Genomic DNA, 13403 nt, shown 5'->3' with positions numbered 1-13403 from the left:
TCCAAATAAGTCCCTCGTAACGAAGCAAGTAGCTTTTACTTTACGTCTAATTATTAGTTATTAGTGTAAGTTAACAGCTCTTTTCACCATTGTTCGGTTAAAAGTCAAGCAAACAATGTCGCATTTTTATTCTTGTAATGGGAATTTAAATAATTTGTTACCGCAATTAGTCAATTTCCGTTGGTCAACGAAAGTTTACGTTCAGAATTTTCGTCAACTGTGGTTACTCACATTTATTGTCATAGATAAATCACAGGTAATAATCAGAAATACCAACAGAATCGAGGTTGAGTTTTAGGCGTCGCAATTTGCATGGTGGAGGAGTATTTTTGTTTATTTAGTTTTCATAAGAACGTTTTGCATTTTTTTTTTCTCCACATGCCAAACAATTCATAAGCCATAATCTCTTATGTTTACAACAATTTACTTTGACCTCAGCAAGCATTATTACAAATTCATGTCACTAAACAATGAGAGTTTAGCGAAAAAAAGTGTAATACACGCACAACCTTGCCTCCACACGACCTCTGACTCGTAAGGGGGCACGCCCACATCTCAGTCAGTCCCGGAGCGCCCGGATTATTCGCGTGCTGGTCAGTGCGATAGTTAGTGCAGTACAGAACTGTGTCAGTGCAGCACGAATGCTCTGTAAAGGAAAAAATGATTCGTTGTGGTGCTGTTCTACTGGTTCGTATTGAATTTTTCTAATCCCGGAAAAAGTTGTTTTCTAATTTTCGTCAAAAAATTGTTTCTGTTTTCAACTGTCTATTAATTAACGTGCGGTAATCGACCTTGCCATTTCCCATCAAATCTTAGGGGTAGAAAGGCTGCAGATGACGCCGGGATTAAAACGTTTCTCGCAAGGTTAATTTAAAAACAGCGAAAGTGGAGTGTTACGTATTCATTAATTTAGCATTTTCACGGATCCTTAGACACAATAGTCGGTTATGCAACTCCGAAAAGACTACTTTTCGTCGGAAAAACTGTATTATGACATCACATGGGTGTGCACCTTTTACTGAGCTTGAAATCACGATTAATGACTAATGGGATTTTCTTGCGACACCCTCCCAAAGGTCTCGTGTTTCATCCAACATTGTCAACCTGTTCCAAATCAAGCGCACTTTTACTCGAAATGTGAAAGTCGGGGTTATTAAGATTTCTTAAGATAAACGGATCGGTCTTTGCCAAATCAAGATATTTTTTCCATGAGAAGCGGAAACGCGCGGGCCAAATTCGTTGAGTACCGTCCTGCGGTGTAATAACCCAAAAAAGACAGTTATTCACGGTTCGTCACCAATTATGGGAGAAAATTCTAATTTTCGTCTCGAGGTCGCGTTTTTAAATTAATGGCCAATTTTCAGGACACGCCTGTTTGAATCCAGGATCTCATTTGCGGCTAGAATCCTACACAGTTATCAAGTTTCCTTAATAGTCGCATTCCCTTGAATTCATAGCGTTAAAACTAAGAAAGTTTGTTTACTAACCGCTGTTACTTAACAATAAACGCACAGTATAGTTTGTTGTTGCAAAATTCTCCATCAATACAGCAACTGGTCAGAATTAACCCAGTTTAGGATAATCAATCGGCTTGTTTTCCTTTGGTGCAGTACCACTTTTACCGAAGTTGATAATTAAAAAATCAAGGCTGTTGATGGATCACCGTGGGCTATGATAACTTGAGCTCTAATACGTCACCTGAACACCATGAAAACGATTTTTTTCTATTGCAATCATAAATTCGCGATAGGTACATAAAATATTTTGTATTTCGCGCTGTTTTATTATTAACGGTCACTTGATTTACGTACGCTATAAACGCCCAAACGAATAATGTGGCATTATGACATCGGTCATAAAGAAATGATCGCCAACATCAAACGTCTCGAGATTTCACTATTAAATTAAAAAGTGGCTGATTAATAGCAATAAAATTAGAATGAGGTACGTTTTCTCACTTTCGTTATCTCCATATAATAAATCAATGCAAGAGTCAAAACTTGGAATTTTATTAAATTTACAAGACAGGAAAAAATTTAATTCAAGACTGAAATGAGAAACGAGTTCAATTTAATGAGTTTAATTTAACATACGCTTCTAAAAATGGTCTTAATCCGTATAAACAGCGAAAGTGAAAGAGCCTTTGGCATAAAATACGTGAGTTCCGGATCGACAGCGATATCCTCTACGCAATAATAATAATTATTAATATAAATTCCACTGTCCTCAGGCGTCCAAAAAAAAAGAATTTACGTTGGTAACATTGTTGTTTACCGAAAAAAGAAGTTTTGTCAACATATTTCAAATTCCAGATATAGAGTGATCAATTTAATTATGTATCTAGCAAGCTGGTAGTGAACGTGTGTCTGAACTTGACATAAAATCATCAAAAAATTGACAGATATCAAGTCAGAGTACCAGCCACCTAGATGAATAATTCAGTTGAAAGTTAACCGAAGGCTCGATTACAAATTCCCCAAAAACATTTCAATAATACAAATTATTAATAATTTATGATTATTATTAGATAATGATCTTCCATTTAGGCACGCAGTTATCTAATAACCACGTCACCAATAATAATTATTAAAATACTTCAAATCCACGTGCCGTAAAATTCTATATCCGCTTCGCGTTTCACGTAATCAAGACTTTATTCTCAAAGTGGTAACTTTTTTCGCTTTGTTTTTTCAAATTCCGACATCCAATCGCGCCATATTTGGATCGGCTCCTTCTTCACCTACGCAGATTGTGCTATGTGTAATGTAATAAGATTATGTAGAAACGTTTCGATATCTCCTGAAAACTTCACATCTCGTTTCTACATGTTATTGTATTTTTGCATTCCTATCACACGCGGGCCTAAATGGATGGTACGAGGTCGCACGTACCAAGAAACGGTGTCATCTGGAAAACACGGAATAGTTGAATTTTTTGTGACGGAGAGATCGCGAAGATTTCGGAGATTTACGTGCTTGGATAAAAGGCATACGCGGATCTGACTATGCCATTCTCACTTAAATGCTGAATTAATTACAGCGATGATGGATAAGGCGCGATTTGAATGAAGTTCGCACAGCTTGACCCTTGTATTGCGAAATGTGAGTAATCATACTTAGCGCTAGAGGGTTTAATTTAAACTGCAAAGTATTAATTACACTGCATTGTATAATCGCTCAAAATGTACGAATAAAGGTTTAGTGTTTGACATTTTGACCGCTCCTCTTTGCAGGACGACAGGAATTTCTCGTTTTTGGTAGCCTCGCTGTATCACTTGGCCTGTTTTCAGATCAATAAATAATCACGAGCCAATTTTTTTTCAAACATGACGTGACATCAAAATTACGGATTCAGTTTCACGGATCATTAAGTTATATTGTGTCAAAATCCAAGTTAAGGTCACGGCCTGAATTATTTGCAATAAAATGAATCGATTTGTATTCTCAACACTCTCAAATTAGTTTAATTCCGTTCACCCTAGAGATGCACGAATTTGTGGTCTTGACCCAAACAAAAACCGAAGGTAATCCAATTTCTTATGCAACTTTTATTATCTAACAATCCTTCATAACTCAATCCGATAATGAAAACAACTTTTTGTCATTCAATCGAATTAATTTATTCCTTTTCCGAAAACACTTTCATTTCCTTCCTTTCAGCTGATGCTAGCTTTTGCTCCTCCGATCGAACTATCGACTAGCGACTGGAACAACCCGTCGAGTAACCAGTACCACATCCAAACCGACGAAGGTCCGGAACGGTACTTCCGGTACCAAACTCAGAGCGGCCAGTACCGCAAAGAAAAGCGTTTGGATGATGGGACTGTGGTTGGTACGTACGCCTGGATCGACGACGACGGTTTTCTCAGACAAAGAGATTACATCGCCGACAATGCGGGCTACAGGATATTGAAAACGAAGAATTTATTCGTGGGGCGCAACACTCCCATTAATATCGCCATCAAGTCGGCGAAGAAAGTACCGGCGGCTGCTGGGACGTTGGTCAAGACGAATGGAGTCCCGAAGCCGACAGAGAGTCCGAGTGTGACTCCGTTTGTGGAGATTAGGGAGAATTCCATTCCGTCGTCGACGCCGAGGCCGCTGTATTCGACGACGGCGGCGCCGGATTTGTATCTTCCGGCGAATTCAGGTAGGCAACCAACATTGCGCGCCTGTGTGTTTTCAAAAACGAACTATTTACTAATTTCGTTTTAGTGTCTTTGGCCCCAACGCCGTCGCCTGCACCCCCGTTCAGCATCAACCCCTGGTACTACTCCAGCGCTTCACAGAATCACGAGGTTAAAAAGCAGCCCTACCCCATCTCTTTCGAGAATGGTCCGACTTACCCCATCGACAACCGGGGTCAGACCTACACCGGAAACAATCTAGGAAACGGTTACGACCCCCAATACGACTACTACGATGGCGTCTCTGTGACCAACGACGGCTTCAGATACTACATTCCGAGAGCTTACCACGAAGAACAAAACCTTCCCAACGACAAAAAGACGGGAAGTTTCGGGTACATAGACCCGTTCGGAATTCGACGAGTTGTTTATTACAATGCCGGACCTGGCACGGGTTTCCAGCACAAGAAAAATAACAGATTTGTAGGTTTCGATGCGACGCCTTACGATCCAAGGCCTTACTAAAGCAATTAGAATAATTACATGTACGCCAACGGGACGATTTTAACATACTAAACACGCGCAATTGAGATTGGAAGTTGTGAACACTGCCGAATGAATGGTTGCAAGATTTAGGATAGGATTTTTATTTATTCTTCTACTAGCAAACGCTGACAGATCCTAGGAATCACAGTTTATAATTCCAGCTTAGCACTAATTTAATTGTCATTCATTATAAACTCTAGTTCGAGGATCTGCTTGTCGCGTTTTGTTCCAAGTTTAATTCATTTAATAAGGACTTTGTAAATAAAATATAAAACTCAATTATCCTATTCTTTCACTCTCTACGCAATTTTATAAGTTTTTACACTTTTTTCAGGTGTGTTGTAACTCTGCACGACTTGTTAGAAGATAATAATAATAAAACATTTATTTTCCTGCAGATCGTGCAACGGTGTAATAAAATCAGCAAAAAATCCGGCAACATTTAATGATTATTACGTAACAAGTGCGGTAAGGGCAGATGTTGCGAAGTTGATATTTTCAACGTATACATTACCTCTCCGTTTTTCCGTAAACTGAAATTATTTACGTATTATAAGAGATTTTCAAACAAACGTTGCGACAATAATAAACAAGTCGTCGATCCCAATAATAATCAGCAAACAATTTTCTTTTTATCGGCTAAGTTTCACAATAATGAAATACGTGTTAATAGCATTAGCCCACAATGGATATAATCATAGTAATTCGAAATTATCCCCTGATCGTGTATAATTACATAAGAAATAATGGACAAAGAAAAAGTCGTTTATCATACATTAAGTATCGTGGAATTGCAAAATGAAACGAACACGGTGGTATTTCACTATAATATAAAAATTTACAAAATTTGAACCTACAAAACCGACGTTGAGTCGACTTTATCCGTTTGATATGGTGCAAACGCAACAACTAGGAAACCAAAAGACGTCGGTGTAGAGATCGTTGCCGCCTCCTTCAAGTGCGATTAGGCGCTTTTGGACGTATTTTTGCTCGCATCGTGATGTGTAGCCGACCGGAAGGCTGCAGAGGCCGCTGCAAGTTTGGGACCTGGAAACCAATAAATGTGCTCGTTTTCACACCCTTTTGGTGACTTACGCGCAAGTTTCGCTCTTTACGAGCTGCGTGAACCGATTATCCAACTCTGGCATGTTGACAACATACATCCAGTTCCCTTTATTGTTGAGAGCGGCTCTAGGCATTATAAACTGGGACCTTGTTTCGCACAAAGTTTGCCCAGTGATGGCGCTTTGTCTTTTAACTCTGCCGGCAACCGTCCCGTTAGTGAAACGCTTCTTCCTCAAAAGTAACGGTTTTCCGGGTTTGTCGTCTTTTCTATTCCAGAACTTTAGATAGGGATTGGATGATGGTAAAGTGAGCGATGATGGTTGCAGGTTGGGAGGACCATAAACCGGTCGTGGAGTTGGAGGGATGTCGTTGGAGTACTTGTAATTCTCGAATCTTACAGGGAAACTCGCATTATACCGCGGGAGCTGTGGAGGAATATAAGTGTTACCAATCCTCGAACTTTGGTAGACGTAGTTGGGCTTGGGGATGTAAATGGGCTCGGGATAAAAGTTTTCAGGTTTAATGGTGTTGGGAGGGCCGTATTTAGAAGGAGGAGGATAATAATACGAACTGAACTCTTCTTTGGATTCGTCGACGAGGATGGTGGAGTGGTCGAAGCGCCACTTATGGATCAAATATTGGATCTTTTGCCTGCAACAGTGAAATTTTTGGTCGGTTAATCGCGCGCCTCAATGTCTTACCCAGGATAATGCTCCGGGTGCTCGCAATAGGTGAGTCCTGGCAGCGCACAAGGCGGGGTTTTCCCCGGAGGCGCCGGCACGAAACTACAAAGTTCTCTCCCATAACTGCCGGCGCAGTAAGAATGGCTTTGTGCCTCCAGCACCAAAACAAAGATCTGCAAAAAAACAAAACAATCAATTAAGCATTAGTGTCTTAATCATGTCATTAGTTACCAAAAAACAACAATAAATTACCTTTCACCAGTAATCGATTGTCAATTTAACGTTGTCATCACTTGTAATTGTTTGTTTTTTTCCGTCTCCTCATTGTTAGGAAATCCTTCACCGATCAGAACCAATTTCCTATTTATAGCATTTATGCAAGGGCAATTTTTTTTGAGATGACTGAATTAGATAAGCTTTTCTTGAAATTCACACCTGAGAAGGTTAAGGAAAGTTGGTTCGCAGAATTGGTGGTGTTCTAAGAAATCCCATTGAGGAAGGCGATTTCTAAAATTTTGATGGACAAATTCCGAGAGTACTCGTGGCCTTTGTCGAGTTTTTATTAATTTGACATTTTATTGTGATTTGGTAACAACGCGTAGATAAGATACGGCTGTTACGTTACCATCATAATTTATTATTAATGCTCCAAAAATGGAACTTTTATCTTTATGGTAATTCGAGGCAGTTCTTCACGCGGGAAATTCGAATCATTTTAGAAACCACCAAAGTAAGATAAATAGAAACGTCAGTGGGTGTTTGATTTGCATCATTCATTGTCCACAGTTTCTTCACCACTCTATCACTTTGCTGGTGTTGCGTAAATTCGCAAAGACCCTTTTAGAAAGCGCCGGCTTACGCAATGTGCTTCAATTTCGTAGTTTAACAAAATTCCCCATGTCTCATTAAGATTCAGCGCGAATCTAATCGATTAAAAATCACCGTTTTATATACGAAAAGAAAGCCAGTGAAAGTATCAAAGTTTCCGAAAAGGCAAACACCCGCTATATGTCGTAAAACAATGAAACGTTTGAAATAAAAGTGTACTTTCTTCTCGGAGAATTCAGCAAATTCCGTTTAAAATTCCGTACGCAAGTTCATTATGTAATTTCTCAATTAAATAGCTATTTTACACCAGACGGCAAGGTTAAGGTTAATTAGCTATGGAACGAATATATTGTTTCCTCTTGGACAAAAAAATTCTACGCAATACGCAAATAAGAGCGTGCCATTCAAGCACAGCAGGAGGCGGTCGCGACTTCCTGCTCTGTCAACTCCAACAGCTCTATTTGTTATTGCCATAATTAAACTAAGGCGTGGTATGCAGGGACAAGCAGAAGGGATTTATGAGTTGAAAAAAGATTCCCATGATTGCGGAACCGAGTGTCTTCATGACGCAAATCGACATTGCTGTGTTGTTGACTCCGGTGGAATACCCAGCCATCAATCAAAAAAGCCGCTGATGAAGATCTCAACGATGCCAACCTTGCCTCTAATTTATTTCGTGGGTGTTCGCAGTTTCAAAAGACGGCGGCGCGCCCCATTTTTTTTGCAACAACGGAAAAAACGTTTAGAAAGTGATCATTTCGATGAATCCAAAGGTGCCCTCCTTTAACGAGAGATAAAGGTAAAGCCGCTGGAGCGAGCCTCCGGTGAGGACGAGATAAGATTTTCATTGCGAAGAAATACCGTTTTGCGTCTAATGGGAAATGCATGCTAAGAGAGATAAATATTTGAACGACTTTCGAGGTACTTACGATGCAAACAGTCAACGTGGTTTCACTCATTTCTGCACTGAAAAACGACTCGAAGACACACCAACACTGATTGTTATGTCCGTAAACATTGGCTTAAGTTAAGGGTCAATATGCATCGACATGTGCGCTACCAACAAGTATCTCACATATACAAGAACCTACTTATTAGAGTAATAGGTGGGGACAATGGGGCGACCTACTGACAGTGACAGGTGAATGGGTAATCATCCATGTTTTCTACCCAGACGGAAAATTCGCACTCTAAATTTCAGTTGCGTAAAACTTTTGCCTTTTTCGGAACCGCCAGAGAAAAAGCAAATTTTAGGCATTAGAGGTGCTAAAACACCCGAAAAGCTAAGCAAATGCGACACGTTAATTTCTCAAACCGAAAACTTTTCTTTCTGCAAATATGAACGAACTGATTAGGCCAAATAAAAAAAATGTTTTGATATAACACGCATCGCTGCCAGCTCAACTCAAATTCCAAAGTCTGTATCCTGATTGTTTTTATTACAATATTTTAATTAGAAAAATCGGTAAAAGAAACGCCAAAACTTAACATGTTATATTCCTATATTTTCCATAAAGTTTCGCCACAATCAACTCCAATATCTTAATTATTCGATAAAATTAGTCCTCCCATTCGTCATCGTTCGAGTCATCCTCATCATCGTCATCGTCATCCTCCGAATGTATCGCTTTACTCCTTTCGGCCAAAGCCCGTGCTAGCGCCTCTGCCAAATCCCCGCTTCGAGGCTCCACCACGTTATTAACAGGTTTAACATCCCTTTCCTGCAACAACCCCTCAAGTCTCCACCCTCAAAAACCACCAAAAAACGTACGCAAACTGGTTTCAATTTGGTTCCTTCTCTGATCTCCTTCAACAACTGTCCACGGGAGTCTTCCACCGGTGACGGCGGCATTTTCCTATCCTCCACCGGCCTCAACGTCGTCCCCGTCTTGATACTTTCCAGCAAAGCTGATCCCATCGTCGGCACCGGTCCTTCGCCACTTGGCGCGTCATTGAACATCGGTACCGGTGGCGGCGGCGGTGCACAACCGAAATCGGCCAGCGGTGGAGGCGGCGGGATCGGTTTTTCACTCTCGATGTGCACCGTCGTCGGTGATGGGACTGGAGGCGGTGGCGGAGCGACTCTCTAAACTCAAACTCAGTACAAACTCTCGACTTTGGATTTACAACCTGAGCCCGTGGAGGTCCTCTTGGCGGTACCGGCGGCACGGGTGGCGCCGCCGGCGCCTTCCTCGCAGAGTGACGGTTCGTCGACTCTTCGATGGCTTCACGTCCTCCGTGTTTGTTGATGAAGTCATAAATAAACTCCTTCGTGTGAGGGTCTTGGAGTTGTTTCTCTGAGATGCCAGCTTTCTCGAAGAAACATCGGAGTTGCTCGTCTTGGCTGTCGATGTCGAAACCTGAGTTCGGATTCCATCCGACGTGCGAGATGTGCTTGAAGTCCTGAGGGATGCCGATGTCGGCTTTTGTTATGTTTCTTTTGCGCTTTGCTGACTTCACGGCTTCAAAGGGAAAGAGTTTAATATGCAATTGATTATTTTTAGTTTTTTAGGGGGTTTGCTTACCTGGATCTTGAACTTTTTTGTAGTCGTGAGGTTCTTTAAGAGTGTACGAGTTTATTTTGTTTTTCTGAACGACAGTGCTGTTGGGTTGAGGCTTGTTTCTACGATCTGTGGTTTAAAAAAACGGAGAAAACCTTCAGCTTGTTTGAGTATCTACACTGATAACGGCAAGGCATTCTTTATATCTATTAATCATTGATATTTCATGAAAGTAAACAAAATAATGTCACGTAATATTATTATCGTGTTTGCAAGAAAACGTTGTTATCAGAGGTGACTAAAAATTGTTAGAAACGCCACAAAATTTGGATCATGGGCAATAAATCAGAGAGGATTTATGTCTTACCATCCCGTTTCCTTCTGGTCAAAATCTTCTCATCAATAATAATTTTAAATTCTCTAGCTTCCTCAGTGTTGGCAAAGTTAAATGCAATCATCGTATCCTAAAGAGTTGAGATTTAATAATAAAATCTAATTTAATTCTACGCCATACTTCTCCCTCAAAAACGTGCAGAAATTGCGTAGACTCCATATACTCAATATTTTTATACATCTCTTGTTCCCAAACCATCGTGTTCCTCCTTAGACAAAACAGCCTAAAAAAATAATTTTTCCTGCTATTATCCTTGACAAAGCATAAAACGCCCCCATCTTTCTTGATCCATTGCACGTGGTGTGGGGGCTCCGTGCAAAACAGCTGAGCCACCGTTGTACATATCGACTACAAAAGTAAAAGTTGTAAAACAGCCCCAAAAAAGGATTTGAAAGTCTCACTTGACACCGATTTCCCAGCAATTTGGCAAGATGTAGATTTTCCTCGTGGGTCATCAGTCTGGATATTTTGTTCTCGACGGCAGGTGGAGGCATTTTCATTATTCACGGGTTAGTTCTAAACGGAAACAAACAAAAAAGCTGATTTTCGAAATGTGAAAAGAGTCACTGACACTTTGACGTTTAAGTGACACATTTATGAAAGGCATAGGTGGCGCCCTCGGATGAAATATTTAATTTCTTGTTAATAACGCGAAAATAATTTCTTGTGAGGCAAACGATGCGAATTTAAGTATTTTATCACAAAAGTGACGCGTTATCATGCGGAAACCACTATAAAACCTTGAATTTATTCCGTGTGCGTTTAGTTCCGCGAGCGCCATCTGTTAGTGTCAGCCCGAAAAAAATTGATCGCTGTCTCCGTTGATCACAAGATCATTGTGTTTGACAGAAGTACAGTTGTAATTGTTAAACGATCTCGAATTGTTTAAAAATGAGATAAACGAAGCAAGAAAAATGGCATTTTTGTGCCCCGTGCGCATTAGACGAGGCAAGAAGAAAAAATGTGAGTATATTTTCAAGTTTTCATTTTAAATTTGCCGATTTTCCATGTTTCGGAAAAGGGGGCCCTTATTCACATTTTACTAACAAAATAGTGGGGCTAACTGTAGTGGCGTTGGTTTGCATGTTTATAGAAACTTGACTGATGTCGAGACACAGCCCCCCAGTCTGCTCTTTTTCCGCATGTATCGCCTAGATCAAATGAAAACCTTTCGGAAAACTAAACAAACTTCTGAACAAATAAACGGTGTGGCTACACCTACCTGTTGCTCGTGTTGAGTGGGAGCAGCGAACAACCGTGGGAAAATGTATTCGCTCTTCGCCTGTTGACCAATTCGTTCGAACTGAAACGAAGCTTGTTTGACCGAGTTATCTGTTATCGCGGTCTACCATACTTCCACCCCGATTATTCAACACTTATCAAGGCGAAAATTGGTTGACTAAAACATCACTTTTTCCTTGTAAATTGTTTGTTTGGGATCTGGTATCAACCCGTTTTTGCGTCTTTTATTATAACCGAATCGAACGATATCTTATGTAACTGAAGATAAAGTGATACATAAGATAATGAGATAGGAAACATTTTAATTTTTGCAAACCCCGCAATGCGAGATTTGGCTTAAATTAAAAAAATTAACACGCTTTAACACTCCTGCCTTCTAATACAGCGCGCTAATTAGTACAGTTTGAAAGTTTCGGTTCTTAAGTGTAGTGATTTTGCCGACACCCTTCTAACCCTCTAACCATCAGTGGTCGTGGTGACTAACCCAAGGAACGTGCTTACCATGACCCCCACGATCCCATTCCAGCCACCATCTCCGATCTCGACAAGGAGCTAAACCGCCCCATAAATGGAGCTCCAGGAATGGGTCGCATAACTGGCTCCGCCAGCATCGAGACTTTGGTCCGAGTGGGCATCGAAAAAGAACATGGTTTATCACCCGATAGTAAGATGGTCGTCCTCCACGACTTTACGCCGTGTGTGGATGACGAACTCGAAGTGAAACGTGGTCAGGTACTGGTTGTCTGGGTTAACATTCAGAGTCTTATTGTTTTTTTGAAGATTGTAAACATATTGTACCGGGAAAACGACTGGGTTTATGTCATCGGTTTGGACACGAGACAAGAAGGGTTCATTCCGTACTCGTACTGTTCGCCATACAACAGCCATTTAGCCGAATTGGCCATCAAGAAGAAGCTGCCAAGAGAGACGCAACTGCCGTCCGGGGAAAGCTCGGATACCAATCACGAATGTGATCTAGCGGGTTTAGACACTAGTGATTGCGATTCTTTGGGGAAGAAGCAAGTCCGGGGCGCAGGATCTCCGATTAGTATCCGATCCGAACCTGACATGTTGCCATTTTCGAAAGACCCATCCGGACGTTACATAGTCCTTTACACTTTCATAGCAAGAGACGAGAACGACGTCTCGGTAGAAAGGGGGGAGTTTGTAACAGGTAAGTCCACAGGTGGACTTGACGATTTTCTCATTCTTTTCCTAGTTTTAAACAAGGAGGATCCTGACTGGTATTGGATCGTTCGCAGCGACGGCCAGGAAGGGTTTATTCCTTCAGGATTTGTATATCCAGCCGACAATGTGATACAAGGTCATTTGAATCGCGTAGCGAATCAGAATCTTTCAGGAAACATGAACAATCAGAACAATTCGCATTTGTTAACTTCGTCCAGCGTGGACGATTTGAGGTATCACGGAACGGAGTTGGTCATGTTGTACGACTACAAAGCTCAAGCTCCTGATGATTTAACTGTAAGAAGAGGTGATTGGATATATGCTGATCTTAATAATCAAACTGTTGACGGATGGTTATGGGCGTATGCACCGAAAACTAGAAAGTATGGATTTATTCCCAAGGCTTATGCCAGACCGCCTGCCATGACGAGCCTTTGATTGCTGTGTGATTGTGAAGAAACTATTTTTAAGGGATGATACAATGACATTTTATATTTTTATACTTTATTTTTTATTGTCGGACATTTATTGTTAATAAACATTTACAATGAACGCTTTTTCTCGGAAAAAAAACTAAACTTGACGATGGTTATGCAATACATTATTCACGACAACATGCGAAGTTATCCACATCGAGTTGCTTGTGTTTTTTTACACTTTCGTCGCTAATTACGTTAAAAGCCTTTAATTAATAATACACAAACAATTTGCGACAACTATCGCTTCTAATTTACTTAATGTTCTCATAATTGTTATTATTCGAACTTGGTACTCTGGATCTTCCTGAAACGCCACAACTTTCCGCGCATAAATAAAATTTCTATTCGCAT

The 13403-nt window shown here is 40.6% G+C and overlaps 4 protein-coding genes across 5 annotated transcripts; 2 read left to right on the top strand and 2 right to left on the bottom strand.

The window, feature by feature from the left end:
* The first annotated feature begins 576 nt into the window (after window positions 1–576).
* Window positions 577–4951, top strand: LOC148174712 (uncharacterized). Its single transcript, XM_088035844.1, has 3 exons — window positions 577–687; window positions 3660–4149; window positions 4215–4951. Exons 1-3 carry the CDS (start codon window positions 661–663, stop codon window positions 4649–4651), a joined length of 954 nt encoding a protein of 317 aa, XP_087891970.1. The 5' UTR covers window positions 577–660; the 3' UTR covers window positions 4652–4951.
* A 533-nt stretch (window positions 4952–5484) lies between these two features.
* On the bottom strand, window positions 5485–8580 carry LOC148174711 (protein spaetzle 5-like). The gene is made up of 4 exons (XM_088037197.1): window positions 8178–8580; window positions 6439–6593; window positions 5768–6388; window positions 5485–5719 (listed from the first exon to the last, which is right to left on the bottom strand). Exons 1-4 carry the CDS (start codon window positions 8205–8207, stop codon window positions 5551–5553), a joined length of 975 nt encoding a protein of 324 aa, XP_087893323.1. The 5' UTR covers window positions 8208–8580; the 3' UTR covers window positions 5485–5550.
* A 152-nt stretch (window positions 8581–8732) lies between these two features.
* LOC148174710 (actin nucleation-promoting factor WAS-like) lies at window positions 8733–11456 on the bottom strand. The gene is made up of 8 exons (XM_088037193.1): window positions 11366–11456; window positions 10545–10659; window positions 10264–10491; window positions 10117–10213; window positions 9774–9878; window positions 9379–9710; window positions 9020–9334; window positions 8733–8969 (listed from the first exon to the last, which is right to left on the bottom strand). The coding sequence occupies exons 2-8, from the start codon at window positions 10641–10643 to the stop codon at window positions 8808–8810; spliced, it is 1338 nt and encodes a 445-aa protein (XP_087893319.1). The 5' UTR covers window positions 10644–10659; window positions 11366–11456; the 3' UTR covers window positions 8733–8807.
* Window positions 10924–13125, top strand: Dlish (Dachs ligand with SH3s). 2 transcript variants are annotated; one of them, XM_088037194.1, is made up of 4 exons: window positions 10924–11106; window positions 11912–12117; window positions 12166–12559; window positions 12605–13125. In XM_088037194.1, the coding sequence occupies exons 1-4, from the start codon at window positions 11058–11060 to the stop codon at window positions 13009–13011; spliced, it is 1056 nt and encodes a 351-aa protein (XP_087893320.1). In that variant the 5' UTR covers window positions 10924–11057; the 3' UTR covers window positions 13012–13125. The 2 variants fall into 2 exon arrangements, with proteins under 2 accessions (XP_087893320.1, XP_087893321.1); XM_088037195.1 differs by having other exon boundaries at window positions 11853–12117.
* The last annotated feature ends 278 nt before the right edge of the window (window positions 13126–13403 follow it).

The sequence above is a fragment of the Gnatocerus cornutus genome, chromosome 5 (assembly GCF_029298725.1).
Source record: "Gnatocerus cornutus isolate USDA-ARS CGAHR chromosome 5, icGnaCorn1.1, whole genome shotgun sequence".
In the NCBI taxonomy this organism is placed as follows: domain Eukaryota; kingdom Metazoa; phylum Arthropoda; class Insecta; order Coleoptera; family Tenebrionidae; genus Gnatocerus; species Gnatocerus cornutus.
The sequence above is the reverse complement of the archived record's forward strand: the minus strand, read 5'-3'. Positions and strand labels throughout refer to the sequence as shown.

Coding starts and splice junctions, on each gene's coding strand:
- LOC148174712 (XM_088035844.1), top strand. CDS start 661: ATGATTCGTTGTGGTGCTGTTCTACTG. Junction 688..3,659: donor GTTGTGGTGCTGTTCTACTG/GTTCGTATTGAA, acceptor CCTTCCTTTCAG/CTGATGCTAGCTTTTGCTCC. Junction 4,150..4,214: donor GTATCTTCCGGCGAATTCAG/GTAGGCAACCAA, acceptor ATTTCGTTTTAG/TGTCTTTGGCCCCAACGCCG.
- LOC148174711 (XM_088037197.1), bottom strand. CDS start 8,207: ATGAGTGAAACCACGTTGACTGTTTGCATC. Junction 6,594..8,177: donor CCACGTTGACTGTTTGCATC/GTAAGTACCTCG, acceptor GTTTTTTTGCAG/ATCTTTGTTTTGGTGCTGGA. Junction 6,389..6,438: donor CACCCGGAGCATTATCCTGG/GTAAGACATTGA, acceptor TCACTGTTGCAG/GCAAAAGATCCAATATTTGA.
- LOC148174710 (XM_088037193.1), bottom strand. CDS start 10,643: ATGAAAATGCCTCCACCTGCCGTCGAGAACAAAATATCCAGACTGATG. Junction 10,492..10,544: donor TGCTGGGAAATCGGTGTCAA/GTGAGACTTTCA, acceptor TTACTTTTGTAG/TCGATATGTACAACGGTGGC. Junction 9,711..9,773: donor CAAAAAAGTTCAAGATCCAG/GTAAGCAAACCC, acceptor TTCCCTTTGAAG/CCGTGAAGTCAGCAAAGCGC.
- Dlish (XM_088037194.1), top strand. CDS start 11,058: ATGGCATTTTTGTGCCCCGTGCGCATTAGACGAGGCAAGAAGAAAAAA. Junction 11,107..11,911: donor ACGAGGCAAGAAGAAAAAAT/GTGAGTATATTT, acceptor ATCCCATTCCAG/CCACCATCTCCGATCTCGAC. Junction 12,560..12,604: donor AAGGGGGGAGTTTGTAACAG/GTAAGTCCACAG, acceptor TTCTTTTCCTAG/TTTTAAACAAGGAGGATCCT.